The sequence below is a fragment of the Megalobrama amblycephala genome, linkage group LG1, assembly GCF_018812025.1.
Source record: "Megalobrama amblycephala isolate DHTTF-2021 linkage group LG1, ASM1881202v1, whole genome shotgun sequence".
In the NCBI taxonomy this organism is placed as follows: domain Eukaryota; kingdom Metazoa; phylum Chordata; class Actinopteri; order Cypriniformes; family Xenocyprididae; genus Megalobrama; species Megalobrama amblycephala.
Genome location: NC_063044.1, coordinates 73,290,987 through 73,318,190, shown reverse-complemented (window position 1 = coordinate 73,318,190; position 27,204 = coordinate 73,290,987). Strand labels below are relative to the sequence as shown.

The window sequence follows — 27,204 nt, the reverse complement described above, 5'->3', positions numbered from 1 at the left end:
GTATTACTTCAAACATATTTATACCTGTATTTTAATTTCATATAAAATTTCCATACATTTGATTACAGTTTTGATAAAATAATAGTAATAAACATTTGTTACATATTTGTCAGTCATGGATTAATGAAACACAAATAAGATTCATGCAACAGTACTGTACAATATTTAAATGCACAATTTCCAGGGTTAGGGATATTTTATTTATCAAACAGTATGCATTTGACCTAATTGACGTTTGCAGTTATATGCAAACATTACAACCATGTTCTTTCTTTTATAAAGTCCTCCTGAAGTCAGTAAAATCACCAAGTTTTTATTTTCCTGTAAAAAAAAATTCTTCATGCCTTAAAATAGCTTGAAACTAACTCTACACCCTCGCCTCAGTTAGTATACGCAAATCAATGAATATGCAAATTAGCCCCGCCTCCACTCACTGACACCAGCTCAGAGATCCACTCGGTCAACTTACTGAGGTAAACGCTGCACAATGGTGTCGCTCTATACAACGCCGGACACGTAAAGGTAATTAACATAATTAGACTTTTGCTTGACTATGTTAGGTAATAATGCGTTGCTAATGTTACACAAACCATGTTCACATTCGTCATGTCAGAGTCAGACAGATGCCTTCCAACAACTCCTTACAAATGCTTTAACACCTCAGAACGTCAGTGGAGAAAGGCATATAGTTCATCAGAATTCTACACAATTTTTCATATCAACAGAAAAATATATAGAGATAATCTGGCTTCTCTCGAGACTTCCCTGCTAGATCGCTGTTAATGATATGCTAAAGCCTGCCAGCATGTTGACATGATTGGTTACAAGGTAGTTAGTGACGTCACACACACCAACGATTTCAAACCGCATTTTTTCACTTCCGTTTTAAGGAAAAAATACTCAGCAATGGTGTTGACTGATGAATTTTCACATGGTTTGTCTTAAAGCATATTAAAAACACCACATAGACATATAAACAACATTACAAACTTGATTTTCACCACGGGGGGTCTTTAACTGATTCAATTTGATTATTTTCACAAATGGGCTGGTTTATACTGATTCTAAGGAATCAAATAGATGCATTTTTGAAAATATGATTTCTAAAATAAAATTTTTGCATCTAGTTAATAAACCATGCCATTCATTCATTCTTTTTTTTTTTTTTTTTAGTGTATTTAACTCTGTTAAGAGCATGGAAGAAATTTCTGGGTAATTAAATTATTACACTGCTTATCAGGAAACCAAATCCTAACCCTTGTGGAATTAATAAGAACCCTTTTTAAATACTGTATGTCCAAAATACTAGGGGGAAAAAAATGATGAAACTTCGAATTGACCAGTCAGCATTCAGGACCATAACTCTATTTTATTTTAATCAGCATGCATGATGAAACATTGAAACATGCAGAAACATTTTAAACAGAATTTAAATGGAAACCTCTGATATTCTAATGTCATTTTGCAGAAAAAAAGCTGACTGAAAAAGAAATTAAACTAAAATGACTGATATGCAGTGTTTTAGAAAATTACTTCAGAAAGTATTGTGTTACCCCCATTGCATTACTTAGTTACTTTTTAAGGAAAGTAATGTTACGTTACAAACACTTACGATTCCTCTCAACATGGCGACAGGAGAGGCATCAGTCAATAAATGTGAAAACAAAGTGACTCGCGTTACTGATTTGAAAAAGCAACTCAGATTAAATTGTACATTTAAAAGTAATGCGTTACTTTACTAGTTACTTGAAAAAAAGTAATCTGATTACATAACTCATGTTACTTATAATGCGTTACCCCCAACACTGCTGATATGCAAATCAGTTTAGTCTATATTCAGATTTTAAACATTAACGTCTGGATCCTTTTTGCCCAACGGCCGCACGGATCTGCTCCACCAGTTTTCCTTTGTTGTTTGTGATGTTTTTTCCAGCGACCTCCATGAGATCAGTGATCATCTCAGCGCTGTAAGGACCTTGAAAGGTCTTATAACTTTTCCTCCAGGTCTCAATTTTATCTGAAGAAACATTAACACACTTAAATCAGAACACAGTTGATATTTCAGTTTCATTCAGGACATTGTAAGACTTTAACTTGCCTCCACAGTTGACCATATTAAAGAGAGGAATGTGGATCACGGTTGGAGTGTTTTTGCCTTTGAACACATAGAAGTCCTTCGGTTTCTGTAAGTCCTCACTGGGAATGTTGACCTCAGGGAAAGGGATGTTTAGTTCCTTGCAAGTCTTGGCAGCTTCCATCACCGTCTGCAGTGGAAAAGCATCACAATTGCTCTTTTTTTTTAAATCACTAACATTTTCTTATGAGTGAAACTGTAGAGAATGAAAAATGTGTATTAATACCATGAAAGGATCACCCTCACTGAAGTCCAGTGAAATGATGAGGTCGATGTCTCTCTCTTTTCTCAGCACTGAGAAGTAGGGTGAGTTGAGCAACAGCCCGGCATCTTCAAAGTCTCTCGTCTCAGTTTCCTGAAGAGTGGAGGGCACTGCTTCACCTGAGGGATCACAGCAATATTATATTATTCACACAAAATTTCCAGTCAGCAGGTCTGTTCTTACCTGTCATGTCGTGGAGGAAGTTATAATTCCTGCCCCAGGTCCACTTATAAATGCATTTAATAATTCTCGTCCAAGCATCTGTAAAACAAATGCACTCTTATTAATTCAATTGTACAGTTTTCAGATTGAGTAAATAGTTCTTTTGGCCCTCTAGCAGTTGAGGCATAAAACTACAAGGTACTTACGGCGAAACATTGTTTTGATCGTTACGTGATGTGAGTTGTGCTTTGGCTCCTGCGTGAATGAATCTGATCAGTGCGAATGTCACTAACGACATCAAAACACCCAATAATGCAAGAAAGATGGAAAACATGTCTTGTAAGTAACTTCTAGCCTATAGATGTTGTTCTGACCTGTTGAAATCGATTGTTTTAAAATAATGTTACAAGATTTTGGCAATGATTGCTATTCATATCAGATAACCGTGGAAACTGTAACTCTTCATATTCAGTTTTTCTGCTTTTTTTATCAGCAATTCTCAGTCTTTCCACATTGACTTTTGCCTCCAGAGAGGTCTGTAAAAACAAAAATAATACAATCGTTTTGAAAACAGCTGTCGAAAAGCAAAAACGAAGGTAACATTACATGAACCTAATGTCTAGTGTTAAAGTTTGTTTTTACGTTCATATTCATTGGAGGACACGCCGACATCTTGGAATTGACTCAAAATGATGCATCTCGCTGAGGTCGGGTTGACCGATGTACCCCGAGTTCACACAAAATGGCTGAATATGAGTGCCGTTATTTCCTAGAAGGAGTTGGGAAAAATCCAAAATATGATCTGTCTGGAACATAGCATATAGTAAGTAAAGATATTTATAGGCAAATACTCAAAACTTGTTTAGAGATTGTTACCTGCATAAAGATTGTTTTCTGAACTTTGTCAATGCAGCAAATGTACTGCTTCTTCTAAACTATTATGACACCTTCCCCTGCATATAGTAGCCTGAACTTCTTTCATTTATCTATAGATAGACATAAACATGAAAGTATGCATTTTCACGCAAAATCCATCCCAACAGCTGTCAAATAGGCTGATTATTATGTTTACGACAGTGATTTGGGGTAAGGCAAAAACTCGGTTTGACAGTTGAATTTGTAATATACTCGCTTGTTATCTACATTTTGTTCATTTTGACAGTGTAGTTTTGATTTTGAGTTCTTATCCAGAGCAATGTTGGCTGTATAGACTTGACTACATGTTTCATTACAGGATCAGACAAGTATTTAGTTTTTTTAATAGAACTAGAGGATGAAAAGTTATTTGAATCTTAAATATCTAAAATATTAAATATTACTTTTAATATTGTAAAATTAATATTGTAAATAATTTACGTATCAACCTGGCTATAAAATCTAAAATTACATATCAAATTTCCATCCATTTGAATTGTTTTAACACAAACTAATAAACTTAATGTGATGCATATTTGTCAGTCGTACATGAATGAATCAGTTCCCTTTCAGTCGGTCACGTTTGACGTACGTCAGTAGTGACCGACAAATTGGGATATCACTAGAGAGCCCTATCAGCTTCGAGAGAACTAAAACAAGCCAATGGAGATTGGCGTGCGATATTTGCATAATGCGCACCGCCCCAACAGGTGGATATAAATAGGAAGCAGATGCAATCGCACTCTGTCTTTCGCTTCGGAGCCATACACACGGTGTCCTGCAGCTTCAAGACTCTTTTCAAGCCTCTCGACAGCTTTTGGTGTTGGAGTGACGGCATGAGCAGCAAGTTGGAGCCTGCGCCTGGAGTTTATTAGCAGGAGTTTGCGATTTGCGCCGGTTCCTCCTGTGTTTATATTAACACGTTGGCTAAGCTCCCTGCGTGCCTCAGCACTAAAAGAGCTGAAAATTTCCCCTTCTAAAAGAGACTTCCAGACGAACCCTGCATCTTTTTAAAGATGTCATTTCGTCTGTGCGCTACTGGGTGTGGTCGTTCCCTGGTCCCTGCTGATGGGCACAATCGCTGCATCACATGTTTGGGCGTTCAGCACGCTGAAGCAGCTTTTGTAGATGGTTCATGTTCTCATTGCGGGAACATGACTATCGCGGTGCTGAGATCGAGACTCTTGTTCCTTGGTTCTCAGGGAGCGGGGGTCCCCTCCCCTATGCCCCGTGCAGCCGTTTTTTCTGGCTCTGGTTGGAATGACGGTTCGTCTGTGTAATGACTGAGACAAATCAGACACAATTATTTGTTAGTTCACCAATAGTTTTAAACTCACTCTATCAAAGCTCTGTGAACCCATCCCCCTAAAACTGCAACTAGCATCCCAAACTAGCTAAACTACAGGAAGAACTAGGTGTCCTGTTACAGATACTTGGACCTTTTACGATTCATCCAATCCAGTGTCTTATGCTAATATCTTGCTACAGAACAAAGACTCGTAAAACTTCCCTCTGAAAGGGAAACTCCTTATTGGCTCAGACACCTCAAGAGGGTGTGACATCTTCTTCCCTTATATTCACTGATCACAAGATAGAGAACCCCCTTCTCTTCCTGCTCTTCCCCCTCTTCTTCTCTTTTACTGACAAATGCTGACGTCAAGATGACGCTTTAAGAAGCTAGAAGCTTCTAAGGAACCCCAAGTTTGTGCCAGGCCTCAGCCAAGACCTTCCATTCACCAAAGATCCTTTGAATCCAGCCGGTTCTCTTTCGTCAAGACAATATCAGCAAAGATTCAACGGAAGCCTCCACAAATTGCATCAGGACAGTTTTAATTCAACTTGGAGAGACATGCAAGTATCAAACTTAGTCTCATTATCGGATACATTGAGTATCCTTACCCCTTTTAAAGAAGGGCCTGTTAAAACTAAACTGATGGTTTGCTCAAGGCTGTTGATCTGCTGAATGTCAAACAATGCTGTAACCTCTTGCTTCCTGTACTCTGCTTTCACTCTCTCTCTTGGTAAACTGTATGCATGTATGTGTGTGAATGTTAGAGTATTTTAAGTGTTTAGTCTAGTTAATAAAGTCTTGTTCATGTCACACGTAAGGTTGTCCGTGTTTTGCGCTCATGTACTGGAGTCCCTATTCATGTCGATCCTGACTACAGGCTTTTAGTAGAATAAGAATGTTATTTCCCATAACCTGGAAATGAACATTTCTTAGAATTAATAAACAATTAACACTGTGTGTTCATTGAACAACAGGTTAATTGATTGTAATATTAATTTTATTACATTAAGTTAATTTTATTAACTGACTAAAATATTAATAATTAATTATAACTAGTTATGATTAATTATTCATATTTATTTTGAGCTAATTTGCTACATCGGCGTGTAGGCAGGGTGATCTGAGGATCACGGTAAGGGCTTCCCTGCCGAGCTCCGCTTCGCAGGCCCCTGCCGCCTCTACAGCATTGCAGCCGGTGGTGTTACGGAGCGTCCGGAGCTGTCCTTTGGTGCACCTGCAGAGGATCAAAGCAGCAGGGAGCCGGCAGCGGACGGAGCGCCCAGCCCGCTCAGGCCAAGCCAGGTGGCAAGAGATCGAGGAAGTCGCAATCCTGAGACGGGCGACCTGGAGGGGAAGGTTTCAGCTCTTCGGGAGAGAATTCCATCATCTCTTCCACCCCCGGAGGAGGGCTGGGGGGAATCTGTATGTGTGTCTGTCCCGCCACTGGCTCTTCGGAGTCCAGCGATACCCACTTTCTCACAGAAAGAGCTGTTTCCCAAACCTCCAGGTCACAAGAGGGCGCAGCTGTCTGGGCCCGAGGTTCTGCCTCATTGCCCGCAACCCCCTCTTTCCTCACCAGTGGGTGGCAGTGTGATGGTCGAGGCCGCGCCTCGTGTGCCGTCTCCCATTTGCACTGCCACCCCGCACTGCCGTCCGAGTCGGGTCTCAGCACTCTGCTTTGCTGCCCCACCCCTGGTGTGTCTGTGGTATCTATCTCGACGACTGGCTCATTACTGGTTCGTTCAGACAGCATTGTGGCCGTTGCACGGTTGCAGCTCTCACGGCAGCCTCCACTTGCGGGCGAATGGAGACTCCATCCCCAGGCGGTGCAGCTGATTTGGCGGTACTTCAGCGAGGCTCAGATAGACCTGTTCGCCTCCTCGGAGACTGCCCACTGCCAGTGGTTTTATTCCCTGACCAGCGGCACACTCGGCACGGATGCCCTGGCACACAGTTAGCCCCGGGGCCTTCGCAAATATGCGTTTCCCCCAGTGAGCCTTCTTGCACAGCTACTGTGCAAAGTCAGGAATGACGACGAGCAGGTCTTGTTAGTGGCTCCGTATTGGCCCACTCGGACCTGGTTCTCGGACTTGACGCTCCTCGCGACAGCCCCTCCCTGGCCCATTCCTCTGAGGAAGGATCTTCTGACTCAGAGACGGGGCACTCTATGGCACCCATGTCCCGACCTGTGGAAACTCCATGTGTGGTCCCTGGACGGGACGCGGAGGTTCTAAGTGATCTCCCGCAAGCGGTTGCAGACACTATCACCTCTGCTAGAGCTCCTTCTACTAGGAACCTCTATGAGTTGAAGTGGAACCTATTCGTTGAATGGTGTTCCTCTCACCGAGAGGACCCCCGATCATGCTCGGTCAGATCCGTGCTTTCCTTCCTGCAAGAGGGCTTGGAGTGTAGGCTGTCCCCCTCCACCCTCAAAGTGTATGTTGCCGCTATTGCCGCACATCACAATGCAGTTGATGGAAAGTCCTTGGGGAGGCATGATCTTAAGACCATCCTCCTGGTTGCATTGGCCTCGCTCAAGAGGGTAGGGGACTTGCACGCATTTTCGGTCGACGAATCGTGCCTGGAGTTCGGGCCCGGTGACTCTCACGTTATCCTGAGACCCCGGCCCGGATACGTGCCCAAGGTTCCTACCACTCCTTTCAGAGATAAGGTAGTGAACCTGCAAGCGCTGCCCTCGGAGGAGGCAGACCCAGCCCTGGCTTTGCTATGTCCAGTCCGCGCTCTGCGTGTGTATGTGGACAGAACGTGAAGCTTTAGGACCTCAGACCAGCTCTTCGTCTGTTACGGAGGCCAGCAGAAGGGAAAGGCTGTCTCCAAGCAGAGGATGGCCCACTGGATAGTGGATGCTATCGCCCTGGCGTATGAATCCCAGGGTGTGCCTTGCCCGCTCAGGTTGAGAGCCCATTCCACCAGAGGAGTGGCCTCTTCCTGGGCTTTGGCTCACGGCGCCTCACTGACAGATATCTGTAGAGCCTTCGTGTAGAGCTGGTTTCTTCCCGTGTACTCGCTTCCACCAGCTGGTAGACGCATTGAGCCTGCTCTAAGTGTAGGCTTGCATTGCCACTCCCGCCCCCTGGGCCAGATATGTGCATCTTTACTCCAGTTATGTTCCCCGCTTGGCGAACCCTGTAGAGTTCCTCCGCCTCCCCCTTCGGCTCGGACATTGCGGAGTGTCTGATGCCAGGCCAACGTCCGTCTCCGACGTTGATGATTGGCTGGGTTCCATATGCTGCGACCCCTCTATGTGAGCGGTCCCATATGTGTATTATCCACGGTCAACTCCCCACGTGAGCCCGTGTCTTTCCCTTAGCAGAGCCAGCTCTGCTGTCACCTGTCAGATGTGCCTCCCCCTTCTCAGGTGGAGCCATCCCAGGGACTTCATATGCGTACTGCCCAGCTGGCCAGTCCATATGCTATTCCCCACGTAATCTCCTATGGGTTCGCTTTCCCAGTGTAGTCTAGTTTACTTAGTGGGTATCTCGGAACAGCAGTAAACTCTCTCGGCGTGAGCTCGCCCCCTTCACTGTCCCCTTGGTGTGACGGGTGGCCAGAGCTTGCGGTTGGCACTGGAAGGGGTTCATAACTGTGGCGTTTTATTTGGGATCCCAATTCGTCGGTCACTACTGACGTACGTTGAACGTGACCGACTGAAAGGGAACTTCTCGGTTACGTATGTAACCCTCGTTCCCTGAAGGAGGGAACGGAGACGTACGTCCCATCGCCACAGTTTCTGTACCCTCACAGGCGGACACCTGTTGTCTCCTCAGTGAAAAACACAGTGTGATTGCATCTGCTTCCTATTTATATCCACCTGTTGGGGGTGGTGCGCATTATGCAAATATCGCACGCCAATCTCCATTGGCTTGTTTTAGTTCTCTCGAAGCTGATAGGGCTCTCTAGCGATATCCCAATTCGTTGGTCACTACTGACGTACGTCTCCGTTCCCTCCTTCAGGGAACGAGGGTTACATACGTAACCAAGACGTTTTCTATAATAGTGCTAAAGTGTTTTTTTAATTCACAATAACCAGGTTGAAACAGGTTCTGACCTGTTTTATTTATGTGTGACTGACAAATATGCATCACATTATGTTTATTAGTTTATGTTAAAACAATGGATGGAAATTTTAGCAACACTAAGGTACACTAAGGTGTATATCAGCATCCCCACAACTCTAGAAAAGTGGTGTGGAGAGTGGATGGATGGATATTAGAAACAGTTCAACCTACCAAATGGCCAACCAATCCGACCTCTAAAACTGTTGCACACATCCATGGTGTAACTCTTCAAATCCAGTTTATATGCTTCAGCAATTCTCAGTTCTCCACTAAGACTTTGGCCTCCAGAGAGGTCTGTAAAAAAGATGGGACATGTACATTAGTGAGTTCTTCTTATTCTAGTATGTGTTTCATCTTTTTTTGTTTGTTTATTTCATGGTTTGATTTTCATAATTGTTTTGAAATTTTGCCAAAAAGCCAAAATAGACTGTAATATTTTTTTAAAATAACATTTAGTCATTAACAGATGCTTTTATCCAAAGCGACACTTACAAATTACACATTTTAAATGCAGATATGATATGAAACATGGCCTTTTGTATTTTATACAGTATTTCATTATTTTTTTTTTTAAGTTTCCTTCTCAAATCTAAAGGCCTGTTCACACCAAGGACGATAACTATTTTAGCGTTCACATCGTCCAGACCAACGCACAATATCATTCTGTTCACCCAAAACCGAAAATTCTTGTTCTAAACCTGTATGAATTTCATTATTCTGCTGAACACAAAAGAAGATAATTTGAAGAATGTTGGTAACCAAACTGTTGATGGGCCCCATTGTCTTCCATAGTATTTTTTTTCCTACTATGGAAGGCAATGTCCATCAACTGTTTAGTTACACATAATCTTTCAAATATCTCCAACCTCAATTTTATGAAGTGACGTGAGTGCTTTGTTTGTGCAAAAAACAAAATGTAGCACTTTATTTACAAAATATTAATCTTGATATTGATATTAATATTTTTAGGTGAACTAACCCTTTAAGAGCAAGCTGCAGTTTTGTCATCTGTCACTTTAAATGCTCGAGCTCTTTACGCAGGATGGATTCTGATTGGCTGTCAATGTTTTTATTGTTCATCAGCTGGAAAAAATCATTCTGAAAGTGATTCCAATGATATTGTTTCTCTGCGCGGTACAGTTGTGGTGTGTACTCTGCTATTCTTTTATATTTAGAGCAATATATCTAGTTATCATCCTCGGTGTGAATGGGCCCTAAAACTTTCATTAAGACGTGAACACAAGGCTGTGATGGACATACAGACCAATCAGTGGCTTGTTACCATTCAGTGATGTCCTGATGGATTCATCAAAAGCAGAAGGATCTTCCCCAGTCAAAGCAGAGAGATTCATGTCCACGAGGTTCATGAGCTTCTGGTAACACTCCTCATCTGAAGCTGGAGTGGTTGGATCTTCTTGTCTGTGCTCTGATATCCGCAGTAGCGCTTCTCCCCTCCTGAGTTCGAATCCCGCCGCAATTTCCGTCCCTGCTCTGCTCTCCAATGCTTCCAGACTCCTCTCATGCTGTTCTATAAAATTTCAATTTTCAGCATCATTACTCAGTCAGCGTCACATGATCCTTCAGAAATCATCCTAATATGATGATTTATTGCTTAAGAAACATTTCTTCTTATTATTATTATTATTATTATCTGTTACGGCCTGTGCCTTGTGTGTGTTGTGTGACGTCATGACTCTGTTTCTTCCTGAGAGTTTTGATTGTAGGTCCGCCTTTGTGCACCTGCTTCTAGTTGCGTGTGCTTATATGGAGGACGCTGAGAAGACTGGAGCGAGGAGACACACCAGCAAACAAGCTTTTCTTTCTGTTTGTTTTTTTTTATTTTTTGTCTTTCTTTATATAAGTTGAGTTGTTTGTCTTAGTTAAGTCAGGTATTTATTTCTTTATTATTCTTAATTTGGGTTAATTGTTGGTTATATTTGGGCATTGATTTGTTTGTTTTTTCATATGATAGGTTACGTGTTCCCGATTTTTTGTTGCTCGTTGAATATATATTTAACGATGTATTGGGTTTCACATGTCCTTCTTTATGTTACGTTTCCCCTTTTCTGCCTTTAAAGTAGGGGTTCGTAACATAAATTGGGGGCTCGTCCGGGATTTTTATTTTATTCTTTTGTTGAGCAAATTATTATAATGGTGCAAAACAAACTCCGGATAGGTAGAGTAAACCATGAGGACCGTGTCTAGCGCCGGCCCTTACTACGGTTTACTGATTTATTGTTATTTTAGTTTGTTATTTTTGGAGGTAATCCGGGGGGAAGGCTCGCCTCTCAATCGGTACCCTCTGAAGACTAGTTAGGTCTTATTTCGTTTTTGGCTAGGTAGGTTTAGGCCTGGAGTTGTTTGCGCTATTATATTTGTTTGTTTGTTGCTCAACCATGGCGACATTTGATTTAAATGCGTTTATAAAACAACCAAGTCTTGTAGGATTAGAAACGTGTAGAAAGGATGATTTGTTTCTTATTGCCCAACATTTTGATTTACCCGTTTCTAAAACATCACTTAAAAAAGACTTAAAAGCTTGTTTGGTGGCTGGTTTAGTTGGTAAAGGGGTGTTACCTTCAGAGGTTAATGTCCCGGAGAAATCAGCGGATTCGCTGGCAGCTGTTGCGGATGAACAATCTCCATCGAGTTCATCTGTTATCGAGCCAGTTACTACGTTTATTGCTCGGGGAGAGGTAAGACCTTCATATTCTTTACCAAAGTTTGAGCCTTTATCGCTGTCGACGGGAACCTCATCTGCTCCGCGTGGGGACGCGCGTTTGAAAGTGCGGTTAGCGCATTTACAATTAGAGACGCAAGATAAGGCTCAAGCATGAAAGGATGAGCTGCAGCATCAGCTTGAACGTTATCGTATTGACGCGGAGATGAAAGTTAAAATACGACAGCTTGAATTGCAGGTCAGTAAAAACTCGAAAGAAAAAAAAAATATTTGCTGCACTGAAAGATGATGCAGTCTCTGAGGCAGCTTTGGGTTTCAAATGATTCCGTTCGAAGTGATTCAGTTAACGTGTTAACGGATTCCTTAACTGTTCCTTTGTCTCCTCAGTTTAATGTGGCGAAGAATATCGTAATAATTCCACCATTTCGTGAGAAAGAGGTCGAGGCTTATTTTCAGGCATTTGAGCGAATAGCTACCGTGTTAAGATGGCCAAATGAGGTCTGGTCATTAATGTTACAATGTAAAGTGCATATGAGTTAGTGCCCGAACACTACAGACAACGGTTTCGTATGATGAAAAAATCCACTGCACAGACATATGTCGAATTTGCCCGTGAGAAGGGTATACTTTTTGACAGGTGGGTGAAGGCTTGTAAAGTGACTGACTACAATTCTTTGCGTGAATTGTTGCTCATTGAAGAATTTAAGAATTGTGTTTCGGAGCGAACTGCGGTTTATTTAAATGAGCAAAAGGTTAGTACTGTACAACAAGCAGCCGTTTTGGCAGACGAGTATGCTTTGTTGCATAAACCCATGTTTGTCAAGCGTTCGGTTGATGCTGGACATGCCTCACAAAAGGAAAATGAGGTTAGTTCTTATGATGATCAAATAAAACCTAGTCCGTCTGGCCCAACATTTCGTAAAGAATGCGGCTATTGTCATAAAATGGGACGTGATCGCTGAGTGTAGAATTTTAAAACAAAAACAAGAGCGTCCGGATTCTTCGGTGAATCAACCTCGGGGTTCAGTATTGGTGAAAGTTGTGTCGCCGCAGTCTGTGACTTCTGAAGTTCCTGATGAGTGCTTTCAGCCTTTCGTGTTTGACGGTCTTGTGTCTTTGACTGGTCGTGATGAGGATCAGAGGGCTGTAAAAATTTTACGCGACACTGGGGGATCGCAATCTTTTATATTGTCCAATTCTCTGCCCTTTGGTGCAGAGTCTACGTGTGGCACTAGTACTATTGTACAGGGAATAGAAATGGGTTTTGTACCTGTTCCCCTTTATCGTGTTTGGGTATCGTCTGATTTGGTCTCTGGATGTTTTAACGTTGCGGTCCGTTCTTCTCTCCCTGTACCGGGCATCGATTTTATTATTGCCTATTTCCTGTAGCGCTCTTACAGAGGCTCAGAAGAGTGACCCAACACTTGAGAAATGCCGTCTTAGTGCTGATAGTGACATGTTAACGTTGCGTAACCATCAGTTCTATTGGAGTAACACTGTGTTAATGCGTCGCTGGAGTGCTCACTCCTTGTGTGAGGATGTTCAGAATGAATGGAATGTGGTCCATCAAATTGTGGTACCGTTTCAGTTTCGACAGCATATTTTAAATCTGGCTCATGATCACCCTTGGTCTGGACACCTTGGTGTGACCAAAACATATAATCGGGTGCTGCAACACTTCTTTTGGCCCGGTTTAAAAGTTGATGTGTCCTGACATTGTAAAAATTGCCATACTTGTCAAATTGTGGGGAAGCCCAATCAAATTGTGCCACCTGCTCCCCTTCGTCCTATTCCGGCTCTAGGTGAGCCATTTGAACGAGTTCTTGTCAATTGCGTTGGTCCGCTTCCACAAACAAAATCTGGTTCACAGTTTATTTTAACCATTATGTGCACGGCCACGCGGTTTCCGGAAGCAGTACCGCTGTGGAAAATAACTGCTAGAGCTGTCATTAAAGCTTTGACAAAATTTTTTACTACGTTCGGATTGCCTAAAACGGTTCAAACTGACCAAGATTCGAATTTTTTATCTAGAGTTTTTCGAAGTGCTCTGAGAGCTCTAGGAGTGTCCCATGTTGTGTCCAGTGCCTATCATCCTGAATCGCAGGGTGCTCTAGAGCGCTGGCATCAAACTTTGAAATCTGCTCTGCGAAAGTATTGCATGGAGACTGATAATGAATGGGATGAGGGTGTTCCTTTAGTTTTATTTGCTCTTCGTGAAGCGCGACAGGAATCACTTGGTTTTAGCCCGTCCGAATTGGTTTTTGGACACAACGTACGTGGTCCTCTAAAGGTTTTAAAAGATGAATTCTTCACCACTAATCCGTCTGAGAAAAGCAACGTGCTTGATTTTATTTCTCGTACCCGTGAGCGTTTATAAAATGCTTGGGCTGTTGCAAAAGAAGCGCTCTCTCGGTCACAAAAGAAAATGAAGGTTTGCTTTGACAAGCGAGCTGTTGTACGCAATTTTAAGGCGGGCGAGAAAGTTTTAGTGTTGCTTCCTGCGCCTGGTTCTGCTTTGGCTGCACGATTCGCAGGACCATACGTGATTAAAAGTAAACTGAGTGATACGGATTATATAATCCATACCCCAGAACGCAGACGAAAGACGCGGTTATGTCATGTGAATATGTTGAAACCTTACCTGTGTCGTGCTGATAAAACTGAGGCAAGTAACCTTTCCGAGTGTAAATTCCAGGCAGAGCGAGTGTCCATGTTGTCTCACACTCTCGTGAGTGAAGATGTAGATGACGGTTTGTCCATGTCTACAGAATTGTTGAATGGTGGTTGTTTGAAAAATTCTGAAATTCTGAAAGTATTGCCATCTCAACTGTCTTATTTATCTAATGACCAGCGACAAGATGTGACTGATTTGGTGAAAAGTTTTCCTAACCTGTTTAATGATGTACCCTCAGGTACTCCTGTCATCCAGCATGACATTGAGGTGGATGACGCCCGTCCAATTAAACAGCATGCGTATCGCTGTCCAGCAAGTAAGAGGGAGGTCATGAGGCGTGAAGTGGAGTATCTGGTTCAAAATGGTTTTGCCAAAAAGAGTAACAGTCCTTGGAGTTCACCGTGTGTTTTAGTGCCTAAGGCAAACGGGTCGCTCTGTTTTTGCACAGATTTTCGATTTTTGCCAGATGCTTTTCCTTTACCACGTATAGAGGACTGTATTGATAATCTTGGCACTGCTCAGTACATTACAAAATTAGATCTTTTAAAAGGATACTGGCAGGTGCCTTTGACTGAACGTGCCTCTGAAATTTCTGCCTTCGTGACTCCCGATTCTTTTCTCCAATATACGCGGATGGCGTTCGGGCCCGAAACGTGCCCGCTACTTTCCAGCGGTTGATGTCTATGGTGCTGGGTGACCTCCCAAACTGTAATGTTTATCTGGATGACGTGGTTATCTATTCTCCTACCTGGGCTGATCACATTTCTTCACTGTATGATGTGTTTAGTAGATTGGCTACCGCTTCCTTAACGTTAAATCTAGCGAAGTGCGAGTTTGCGAAAGCTTCTGTTACGTACCTCAGGAAAAAGGTTGGAAATGGCGAAGTACGTCCTGTTGAGGCAAAAGTAAATGCAATTATTGCGTATCCTGTGCCTACTACATGTCGTGAGTTAAGGCGATTCTTAGGGATGACCGGTTATTACAGATGCTTCTGTAAAAACTTTTCGACTGTCGTCGCTCCACTAACACAACTGTGTAGTCCAAAAGTTGCTTTTAACTGGACTGATGAATGTCAAAATGCATTTTTATGTGCTAAGTCTCTTCTTTGTAGGGCCCCTGTTTTGTCTGCTCCTGAGATGGATCGGCCATTTAAACTTGAGGTCGACGCCAGTGCGACCGGAGTTGGAGCCGTTTTACTTCAGGATGGTGCTGACGGCATTTCCCATCCAGTGTCTTACTTTTCTGCTAAATTCAACCGTCATCAAATGAATTATTCTACTATAGAAAAGGAGACACTGGCCATGTTGCTTGCGTTGCAGCATTTCTATGTGTACGTCGGTTGTACCACCATTCCTGTTACGGTCTATACGGACCATGGTTTTTTTGAATAAAATGTATAATCATAACCAACGGTTGATGCACTGGGCTCTAATGGCTCAACATTATAATGTGGAGATCCGTCAAAAGAGGGGATCTGATAATATCGTTGCAGATGCTCTTTCACGGGGATAAGTAAGTTAATGTAACTTCATTTTAGTTTTCTTTCTTTGTTTTTCTCATTCTTGTTTGCTTGTTGATGCTTCACCCAGAACCTGTCTCTTTTTGTAATCGACTAGGTTCTTCTTTTAGGTGGGGGAGTGTTACGGCCTGTGCCTTGTGTGTGTTGTGTGTTGTGTTATTTTTTTGTCTTTCTTTATATAAGTTGATTTGTTTGTCTTAGTTAAGTCAGGTATTTATTTCTTCATTATTCTTAATTTGGGTTAATTGTTGGTTATATTTGGGCATTGATTTGTTTGTTTTTTCGTATGATAGGTTACGTGTTCCCGATTTTTTTTTTTGTTGCTCGTTGAATAAATATTTAACGATGTATTGGGTTTCACGTGTCCTTCTTTATGTTACGTTTCCCCTTTTCTGCCTTTAAAGTAGGGGTTTGTAACATTATCATATTTTTTTTTGTGAAAAACTGTAATGCACTACTATTCAAAAGTTTGGGGAAAGATAAAAATGGATACTTTCATTCAACAAATGTGACAGTATAGACATTTATAAAATTTTCCATTTCAAATAAATGCCTATTCATCAAAAATCCTGAAAAAAGTATCATGATTTCCATTAAAATATATATAAAAGAAACTGTTTCCAGCATTGATAATAATCATAATTGCTTCTTGAGCAGCAAATCATCATATTAGAATGATTTCTGAAGGATCATGTGACACTGAAGACTGGAGTAATGATGCTGAAATTTCAGCTTTGATCACAGGAATAAATTACATTTTACTTAATATTCAAAAAGAAAACTATTATTTTAAATTGTAAAAATATTTTAAATATTACTTTTTTACTGTATTTTGATCAAATAAATGAAGCCTCATGAGCAGAAGAGATTTCTTTCAAAAACATCAAATCAGGGCTGTTAATAGTTAAATTAAATTTATAAATAAAGCGGTGGTGGTGGATGAGGAGAGACCCCTGATATGATTGTAAAGCGCTTTGGGTGTACAGTAGTACATATGAAAGCGCTATATAAATGCCTCGTTCATTCATTCATTCATTCATTCATTCATTCATTCAAAGCCTAAGAAATGCTTTACCCTTTCTCGATTCCTGAAATATTGTTTCCTTTTGTTGAAATAAATCTGAAAAACAAAACAAACAAATAAAATCAAATGGATGGTAATGAAATAACTGTTAAATTTAAGCCGAATTCAGTCCTCAGAACCTTTTATCTTTTGCCAGAGCTGTTCCTTAATCTCCACTTCATCAGCTAAAGCGCTTCCGCATAGAGCTGCAGAAAAACAGAGAATATCAGCAAACATGAAGTTTACAATAAAACAGTGGACACCCTAACACATAACATAAATAGTACATATTTGTATGCCATAAGCTAATAATACAGACCTGAGATTTAGGTCAATGACATACAGTAAGTGTACAATGTACAATATAAGCTGATATTACAAATAATATTAAACTCCCCTTTAACAGAGTTTGTTACCTTGCAGGTACAGCATGTCAAATTCATCCTGCTGATTTTTCTTGGAGCCTTTGTGAAACTTGCTGCCAAAGTTGGAGGCGTCCACAAACGCTCCAGTGAGAGAATAACCTGCTTCATGAGGAGTGATCTCGAACCAGGGGTCTGCAGACAGAAACATGTCTATATAACAGCTGAAACAAACACATTATCTCTCTCTCTCTTTCAGACAAACACAGACCTCCGATATTGTGGTGTTTGCACTTCTTGTCGATCACGGTGTATATGGGAAACGGGACTTTACCATCTTTACTGTGCTGGCTCCACTGCTCTGTGAGTGTGTGTTCATCGATCTACAGAGAACACAGTATTCACAGCTTCATGTTATTGTAGAGACCGGGGACAAACACATTCAATTTCTTCAATCACCAACAAGTTTAACTTAAAATTTGTGCACCAACAGTCCTCTTGACTCAAAGCCTCAAGTATCTTTACATTTATGCAGTGAGAGACTTTATAAAGAGAATTTTACTGAGAAAATTAGTAAATTTCATCATTTCATTCATGCTTGAGATAAAGAAATATGACTGCTGAAGTACAAAAGTCATTTTGGAGATTTTACTTTTCATGTCAGTTTTATCTCTATGATTTTGGTTCAAATGAGTGAATATGCTTTACACTGTCTGTATTTTCAGATATAGTCCATATAAGCCAGATTTTATGAACAAATGACTCTTATGAACCGGTTCTTTTCAGTGAGTCAAAAATACACATCGCAACCTGCCTAGCCTGATTCACGAACAAATGACTCTTATGGAACTGTTCTTTTTTTTTAATTTTTTTATTCTTTTTAGTGAGTCAAAACACAGCGCAATCTGTGTAGCCCGATTCAGTGGACGGCTTTTGAATCACTGAGTAAACTGCAAGATATCAATAACTTCTCCATAAAAATACTACTTTTCCCTGAGTAGGTTTGAGAAATATTTATTTCCGTTTTTTTTCTTTTTTTTTTTTCTTCACACAACCCCTGAAGAACTACGGGGTGCATACTGTTTTTTCAACAAATTCAGCGGGGAAATCGATAAGATATCTGTGATTAAACTATTATTTTCCACAGCGTTTCTCCACATCTATTTTGACCTTTGTAGAATACCGTAAGCATTTTCTTGTCAAGAAGATTTCGATCATGGCGTTAGTTAAGAATCTATTCAAAATCGTTTTAATTTTTAAACGAAAACTCGATCTTACTTCCGGTGATAACGACAGGATGCGCTGCTTTAAAACCAAAGTCCCTTTAAGACAAGTCATTTCTACGGTGGCCGAGAGAGCTCAATGCGCTGCAAATGAAGAAAACACATGCAAATAGTAAAAACACCAGCAAATAAAGAAAACATCTTCATCAGTTTGACAACACACGCGCTGCAAAAGCCCACAACACTTACAAATAGACAAACACGCTGAGCCTAATCATCATCATCATCCTCATTATCATTCAGATCATCGCAGAAGGGACTTGAGATCGCTAGGCCTGGTATGTGCTATTTGGAGCGCGTTTGTCTATTTAGTGTTTGTCTATAAGTGTTGTGGGCTTTTGCAGTTCATGTGTTGTCAAACTGATGAAGATGTTTTCTTTATTTGCTGGTGTTTTTTCTATTTGCATGTGTTTTCTTCATTTGCAGTGCGTTGAGCTCTCTCGGCCACCGTACATTTCACTCGGTGGCCATCTTTGAAATGCCTCTCGGGCATCCTGGGCATCCATGCAGCTCCTATCTCTTTGAATGGGGAAACATCAAATTCTCCAAAGCCGTTTGCCAAGCTTTCGATTAAATTTCATATTTGAAATCACCAATGAAATCTGACAACAACTGTCTCATAAATTTTGTTTTAAAACGCTCGAGTCATGACAAAAATTGGTATTTGTCAGGCTGGATCAAGCTAACGCGCATGCACAGTCCTAAATGCGCAGTCTCTTGTGCCTCATTTCTGAGGCGCGCGTCTGACTGTTTCTATAGAAACCGGAGCTTCTAAGGGCCACTGCAGTGACGCGATGACTTTACCAGTCGGCGATTGGCTCTTATTTAGAAGGCGGGACTTATTCCACCATATTGTGCGTTGCACTTTCTCCCATTCAAAACAATACGAGTGACGCGTCTTGTGTTATTCTATAGTCTTTGTTTAAAACAATATGTGTATTGTGAAAGTGCAAATTTGACTCGATTTACTTAATATTATACATATTGTTAATTAATCACATAAGTCTTATTTCAATGGATTCATTATTCATTTCTCACCTATCTGTGTATTAGCCTAATTTTGTGTTATATATTCTTTATGTAGTAGCCTAGCTAGTCTAGACCTATCCCTATAAGCTCAGTCAGAGATATTTAAAATCAGTTGATATGCTTAATAGAAAATGTCTGTTATTTTATTATTATTATTATTTTTTAAAGTAAGGTTATTACTTTTTGGTCCCTCTAAGGGAATGCAACTGTTTTGCATATTAATAGACTCAAATGTCTATGTCAGGGCATAAATCCACAAGAAATATGAATTATCGCTTGCTTTGGTGTCACTCCTCATAGTCTTCATGCCATGCTATAAAAAATTTTCTAGATCTGTCCCGGGTCATGAATAGGCTATTTACAGACCTCTTTCACATATGACGTGATGACCATCACTGCCCAGAAGTCAGTCAGACTGAAGTAGTCTTTCCTAGAGTAATATTTCTTCAGTTTCTCAAATGCTTCTTTCCAGCTGACTCCAGGACCACTGAGTCTCTGGATGATCTTGTCTTTCACAGTCTCTAGTTTGGTGGACCAGTCTGGTTCCTGATATAAGGAGGCCATACACCTTCAGAGGAAGAATATATGCTCTTATTTTTTACATTCAACCCATCTGTGTGTGTGTGTGTGTGTGTGTGTGTGTGTGTGTGTGTGTGTGTGTGTGTGTGTATGTGTGTGTGTGTGTGTGTGTGTGTGTGTGTGTGTGTGTGTGTGTGTGTGTGTGTGTGTGTGTATGTGTGTGTGTGTGTGTGTGTGTGAGTGTGTGTGTCTCAGTGTTCATACCACGTGGATCCAGAGACTCCGCTCAAATAAAGGATGGAGTCCAGAAGACCTGTTTTCTGGAGCTGAACCAGGGATCCCAGCAATCCCACCATGGCTCGTTGTCCTCCTCCAGAACCCAATAAGGCAATGTTTGGCACCTCATTCTGAAACACACACACCATTCAAAGCAATATATTATCCACCTTATTTTTAAAGCAAGAGCCCAGCTAACAGGAAACATTCTCAGAACTTTAGCTGAAAACATTCTGGCAAGGTTCTCTGAAAGTTATGAACAAACATTCCTCAATAACGTTAATAGAATGTTCGTTCGATGTTGTCTGGTCTTTATGTTTTCAAAACGTTAGCATAAAGAGGTTATTTGTACATTGTTCATGGAGTGTTATTTATTTTCTAAAATGTTTTGTTAGATGTTCGACTAACATTTTTAAATGTTACTACACAGTAAAATCCCCAGAGTTAAATCAACTCTGCTCAGAGTACATATGGTCCCTCTCTAAATAGTGTTAAAGTAACACTGAAGTAGAGTTAAAGTTAATGAGATAATTAAGCAATTAATAAGGCTGTGACTGAAGTCAGTTGTAGTTCTTGTGTTTCTCTTTTCGTTAGTGATTCTGCTTGTTAACAGCAGGTGTTCATCACTAATTCTCAATCATCACTTAATTAATTATCTCATTAACTTTAACTCTGCTTCAGTGTTATTTGAACACTATTTAGAGAGGGACCATATGAACTCTGTGCAGAGTTGATTTAACTCTGGAGATTTTGTTGTGTACTTGTTTCAGTATGTTCGGAGATTGTTCAAAAGTAACATTTCAATAATGTTTGCATAACCAAGATAAAATGTAATCAATGCTATTAAAGGATTAGTTCACTTTCAAATGAAAATTACCCCAAGATTTACTCACCCTCAAGCCATCTTAGGTGTATGTGACTTTCTTCTTTCTGATGAACACACTCAGAGTTATATTAATAAATATCCTGATGCATCAGAGCTTTATAATGGCAGTGAACAGGGTTCACGAGTATGAGCTGAAGAAAGTGTCTCCATCCACATCCATCCATCATAAACGTACTCCACAAGGCTCCAGTGATGCTTTTGTGTAAAAAAAAAAAAATCCATATTTAACAAGTTATGAAATAAAATAACTAGCTTCCGCCAGACCTCCTTCCGTATTCAACTTACGAAGAAGGTCTTTATTAACCCCCTGGACCTGTGTGGATTAAACGTATATGATGGATGGATGTGACTGGAGACACTTTCTTCAACTCATACTCATTGGTATTGTTTACTGCCATTATAAAGCTTGGATGCGTCAGGATATTTATTAAAATATCTGTGATTGTGTTCATCAGAAAGAAGAAAGTCATATACTTCTAGGATGGCTTGAAGGTGAGTAAATCGGTGAGTAAATAAAGAAGTGTTTACATAGTAGCTTGCTAAGAATGGCATAGTTTAAGAAACTGATGTGACGTGATGTTCATCTCAGATATATGAAGTATAAAATAAGAAGCTTTACCTGACTGCACTCTATCTGAAGCTTCTTCAGGCTTTGTAGAACAGATTTTCTCCTTTCTGCTATAAACTCTGCTTCATTCTTATTCAGAGAGGGTTCGATTCGCACCTCACCGCTGCAGCGACAGACAGAACAGTCCTAAATTTAACTTATTTGATATTTAGATATTTAATATTCTGGATTTCAATGCAATTAAGTCTGCAGTTATTCTCAGTTAGACTTTAATTGTGTAAGTAAGAGTACAAAACTTATTTTAATGCTTCCTTGAATCTGAGCAGGATTACATACCTTTCTTGGGGTTTGGATGCACTCATCTATAAAACAATAGAGTCCACATGCAAGTCAGTTTCTGTTATTTGAGATTTATATATATATATGTTTCAGGCGTCATGCAAATTTACAAATTTACATCCTTATAGATTTTATTCTAATAGAGTCAGATAAATAAAATGTAAAAAATTTAAGGATCAAAATAGCAGCACTGTAATTTTTTTTTTTTTTTTTTTAGCTGTATAAGTCCTTTTAACTTAAATTAAACTGACTTAAAATTTGTTCCAAACATACAGTTATTTATAGTATATTTAAAGAACGTTACACAGATTTTGATGTATAGAAAATCACTTTAAGCTTAAAAATATATACTTACTATTCCTGTAAATCCTGAGTCTTCACCAGCAACACCACAGCAGATTTTATCTTGACATAAAGACAGAAGATGCTCTTTATATGGCTCTGAAACTACACTGCAAGTCCAGACATAATCATGAGGGTGAGGTTTTGAATCATAAATCATTCAAAGGGACCAGGAAAATTTTTATTTTCCTTGTAAATAATCATGCAACCTCTCCTCACCTCACCTCACCCTTTTTTTTTTTTTTTTTTTTCAGGTTGATCTTATTGAATATGTTCATATAAGGCTTTTTTTTACAGAGAAAAGGCAGAAGACTTCAGACACATTATTAGGGATAGGGATGCTTGCATGTTAAATTAATAATGTTGTGTGATATTTCATTCATGTTTGTTTCTTTAACACACATTAACATTATCATTTAGGGATATTCTAGAAAGTAATTCATTGAAGTAAGTCAGTATAATGATCCATATATACAGGCAAGCAGATGTATAAAATCATTATAAAGAACATGCTGCTTAATGCATTAAGACATTGATTTTAGAGGACCAAATTCTATTCCACAAAAGATTCTTTTAGATTTTTAAAAAGTTCTTTAGACAGAGAGAAAAAAAAAAGTTATTTTAAGAACAGTTCAAAAACATCCTTTTGGAACCTTTATTTTTAAGAGTATAATGTAAAAATATCGTCTTCGATGCCATTGTCTTAGCAGTAGATAGTGTTTTTGACGTGAGAAATTTGTTTTGGCTGTATGTTGTTTTAGAACATTATGTTAAGAATTTGAGATCCAAAACCAGTTTGATCTGGTCTGGCTGGTTTTAGGAGGACACGTCCGTCAAAGACGTCCTCTTTTAAACACAAAACCACTTTCAGTGTGATTCATTTCCACTGATTGTTGGTAAATATCTTCATCCTCCATTTCAGGAGCTTCAAACGGAAAATAAAAAATAACTGACACAGCTACTAAAAAATGCATTGCTCATGTGAGAGATAAAATCACTGTAATAGCAGTCTGGGATTATAAGAAATACAGTTCACAGGTTACATATCCTTAGAATCTGATCATTAACACTGATGGATTAATTAAAAGTTGTCTTATAGAAGTCAAACACTGTGATCGCCGTCCATATTGTAGACATGATGAGAAAAATTAATAGCCCTTTATCATTTACACAAAGAATTTTTAGCTTAACCCTTGTGTGTCCTTATGGAAATTTTTGTCTTTTTCATTCATTCATTCATTCATTCATTCATTCATTCATTCATTCATTCATTCATTTATTTTTAATAATTTTGCCTGTGTTAATGCCGACTGCATACATTTTGCCTCAGGTGTGTATTTTTATTGGGATTTTACTATTTCATCTCAATTTCTTTTAATAAATCTATTTTACTCTATTAACACAAAATAGTTACACTCAGGACCTTAAGGACAAAAATGTCCCCTTTGAAACCCATGCAATTTTTAATCCAAGGGCCATTTAACTAAAAAAATTATGCAATCTTTGTTAACATTTTCTCTCTAAAGCAATTACTTGATTTATTCCTTTTTCTGCTTCTGCATATTATATAGTTAATTGGATAAATTATGCAGTTATAATTGGGTGCGTGTGTTGGTATGGATGTTACAGTGTGATTTATATGTGTGTATTAAAAAAATGTGTGTGTAATATTTGAGAGAGAAAAACTCTGTAATTTAGTACTGAAAAAAGCACTGCAAATTACAAATCCAGCTTTGTTGGCATCTAATGGGGACATTTTGGTACTGTGCCCAAACAAAATCTTACTGAAAGCTCATTTTTTGAGATATCAACCTCAAATTTGGAACACAACTTTATGGCTTTGATTTTCTAGCAGTTTTAGAGTTTCATGAAATATATATTTTTATATAAAATAATGTTCATAAATCATTTTCATAAAGTTAAACTCTATAACTTTTTACTTATTTTACTTTTACTTATTGTTAAACTTTGTGGTTGGTTACAAACATCAAACTCAAAAACCTAACTTTCACAACTGTTGCTTAGTCATCTTATCTTATAACAAACAAAGGAAGTATTGCAGTTACTTAATTTCATAATCATTCAGGCATTCAAGCATATATGGCCTTAACTTAAAAGCAAAAAAGCAAGCAAATAACAGCACTGAAATTGGTAAATAGCAATATTAATCTCAATATCCAAAAGAACGCGTACAGCATCAGCCAATACTGAGCCGGCGTTCTGATATAGAACCCGGAAGAGCTGGGGCCCGTTTCAGAAAGGAGGTTAAGTGAAAACTCTGAGTATGTTAACCCTGAAATAAGGGAAACTCTGGGTTTTCCATTTCAGAATGAGAGGCATGTCAAACCCAAGAAAGCAGGTTAAGTCAAGCCTGTTTCTGAAAGAGAGGTAACTTATACTCAGAGTCAGTTACCATGGTAACTTACTCTGTGAACCTAACCTGGTCGGGAGCAGGTTTTCTTCGGTAAACCCAGAGTTTATTTCGGTCTCCTCCCTCTTTTTAAAGTGCAAGTAATGTTTAAATAGTTAACTCATTCATTCACACTGCAAAAGTGCTTTTTCTTACTGAGTATTTTTTGTCATATTTCAAGTACAAATATCTAAAAATACTTAAATCAAAATGGATTTTCTATATAAGAAAATTATATAAGATATTTAGTCTTGTTTCCTGGGGGATCTAAATTAAATGCATTTTACTTAAGTAAAATTAGCAATATCTGCCAGTGTGGTAAAAAAATAATCTTAATGCAAACGGAAATCAAGATTATTCGGAGTGTCTATTACTAAGTACAAATTTACAGTAGCTCCGCCCACCAATGTCAGACCAGGTTAAAATTGACCCACATTCTTGTGGCTGCAGTGGTGTAGACAGTAATGTGTCAGAAGTGGAGAATTAACTTCTGATGTGGTTGACTGGGTTCGAATCTGCCTTCTGCTGAGCTCCCTATTCTCCCTTTTCATATCACATCAGAAAGGCATTTATTTTCAATAAAAATGAAGAAAATGTTCTAAAAGTGGAAGTAAATTGCCTAACGAGTGTTTAATAATGATAAAATCATTTACACTCTTATTATTGCATCCTGCATTATTTTTTCTTCTTTTCATGTGGGATACCATGAAAATGAATATTAGTTCAATAACTTACCATTCTACCAGTTTTCACCTTTGATATTATAACAGTGATAAGAAATAAACTTGCATTGACTCAAAAATATCCAGACATCCTTTTGTCGCGTGCTGTTGCCATGGTGAATCGTAATATCGGAGCTCCATTGATGATGGCTTTTCATAGTCGTGGCGCACGCGCTTAACTCAGAGTCAACCTACTCAGAGTCGATTGAACTAACTCAATTCAGCTGTTCTGAACTGAAATCTCAGAGTTTCCCATCTCAGAGTAAGTCAACTCAGAGTTCAAGTTTCAACTCAGAGTTGGTTGAACCTCTTTATTGTAACGGGCCCCTGCACTGTTACTATCTCAACAGCATAGGAGACTGACAGGGAAGAGAAGAATTTTTTTTTTGTTGTTTAGGCGCACAAAAAGTATTCTTGTCGCTTCATGAAATTTGTTATGATATTGCTGTCTATAGGGAGGTCAGAAACTTCTCGGACATGTGTTCCAAAGATGAACGAAGGTCTTACGGGTGTGGAACGACATGAGTTGAAGTTTATTTATTTTTAAGCATCTTTAAAACAGCCATAGGACTGACCAAAGTGCTGTACATGAGTGAGATAAATAAAAACAATAGTAATACAATTCAACTAATAATAGAAACATAACAAAAGCAAAGATTAAAGGCTAAAAATAAAACAAATAAGTTTTGTTGGGGAGTTTTGTGTCCCTAATGCCGCGTTCCAGGCAACCCGTAACCCGTGTTTTTCCAACCTTATACCCGTGAAAGTGCACTGGAACAGCAGTCAAAGCCGTGACTTCCCACCCGTGAACTCGTACTAGATCGATGTACTCCCAGTTACGGGTTCTGACGTCACATAGCCCGCGAAACAACAATGGCAGCCCCTACGGATACGGTGTTTATGCAAGTGCACGGTAAAATAACGTAAAATAAAAGGTATAACAGCTTCTCTTGCCTTATGCACCGTTTTCCTCCTCTGTTTCCCTTAAATAAGCAAGGAGTAAGCACCTTTGGCGATAGAAATAATTAATGAGCATAAGCCCCGTACGGTCCGCCATGTTGGTTTGTTTACACTTTTACGCAGTTTGGCGTGACTTTCCTGGAACACTACAAAGTCGTGAGTCGTGATTTGAAATCGTGACTTACGGGCTCAAAAACCTGCCTGGAACACAGCATAAGCTGTAGCCTCAAAACAAGTGTCACACCCCTCTATAGCTCATTCATTTCCCTATTAGCCCCAAGCTCCACCCAACCAATCTCAAGCCAATTAGGACTCCCTCAGGCTTTATTAGCTGCACCTGTGCCAACAGCTTTCCCTTTTGTTGCATGTTGCTGTACGGTGCAGAGGACCGATTCTTCCTCCTTTCTTTTTCCTTTGTGTGCGTAATTGGCTATATAAGTGCTTTTGTTGATATTTAGAGATTATTTGGTTTGACTTAAGTTTGGCCTAAATGTGTTTATTTCAGGCTTGTTATTTTTCCTCATGTATTGTTTATATTACTTGATTACATGTGAATTCAATGGAGTATTTGTAGTTGCCTTGTAACTGATTTACCATTGGTAAACTAAAACTCTGTATTTCTCTGTTCTATTGTAGAAACCACACGCTCGCATGCAGACACATGCACATATACACACAAAACCTTTTTTGTGTGCAAACTCCTATACCTGAGTGACTAGACTGGACCTG

General features: G+C 39.5%; 1 protein-coding gene, 1 long non-coding RNA gene and 1 pseudogene across 2 annotated transcripts; all 3 read right to left on the bottom strand.

The window, feature by feature from the left end:
* Positions 1 to 27,204, bottom strand: part of LOC125278694 — a 368,525-nt pseudogene that overhangs the window by 227,866 nt on the left and 113,455 nt on the right.
* LOC125246655 (cytosolic phospholipase A2 gamma-like) lies at positions 24 to 22,493 on the bottom strand. Its single transcript, XM_048157634.1, has 15 exons — positions 22,397 to 22,493; positions 22,039 to 22,064; positions 21,754 to 21,865; positions 20,237 to 20,379; positions 19,820 to 20,021; positions 17,413 to 17,524; positions 17,196 to 17,336; positions 16,920 to 16,985; positions 16,792 to 16,836; positions 10,126 to 10,371; positions 9,015 to 9,137; positions 2,580 to 2,657; positions 2,361 to 2,515; positions 2,099 to 2,264; positions 24 to 2,017 (listed from the first exon to the last, which is right to left on the bottom strand). Exons 2-15 carry the CDS (start codon positions 22,062 to 22,064, stop codon positions 1,851 to 1,853), a joined length of 1,782 nt encoding a protein of 593 aa, XP_048013591.1. The 5' UTR covers positions 22,397 to 22,493; the 3' UTR covers positions 24 to 1,850.
* On the bottom strand, positions 3,082 to 4,073 carry LOC125248948. The gene is made up of 3 exons (XR_007180452.1): positions 3,435 to 4,073; positions 3,201 to 3,327; positions 3,082 to 3,094 (listed from the first exon to the last, which is right to left on the bottom strand). It is a non-coding gene; the product is annotated as an uncharacterized LOC125248948 (long non-coding RNA).

Coding starts and splice junctions, on each gene's coding strand:
- LOC125246655 (XM_048157634.1), bottom strand. CDS start 22,064: ATGAGTGCATCCAAACCCCAAGAAAG. Junction 20,380..21,753: donor TTCAGATAGAGTGCAGTCAG/GTAAAGCTTCTT, acceptor TGTGTGTTTCAG/AATGAGGTGCCAAACATTGC. Junction 16,837..16,919: donor GCTCTGGCAAAAGATAAAAG/GTTCTGAGGACT, acceptor TTTGTTTTTCAG/ATTTATTTCAACAAAAGGAA.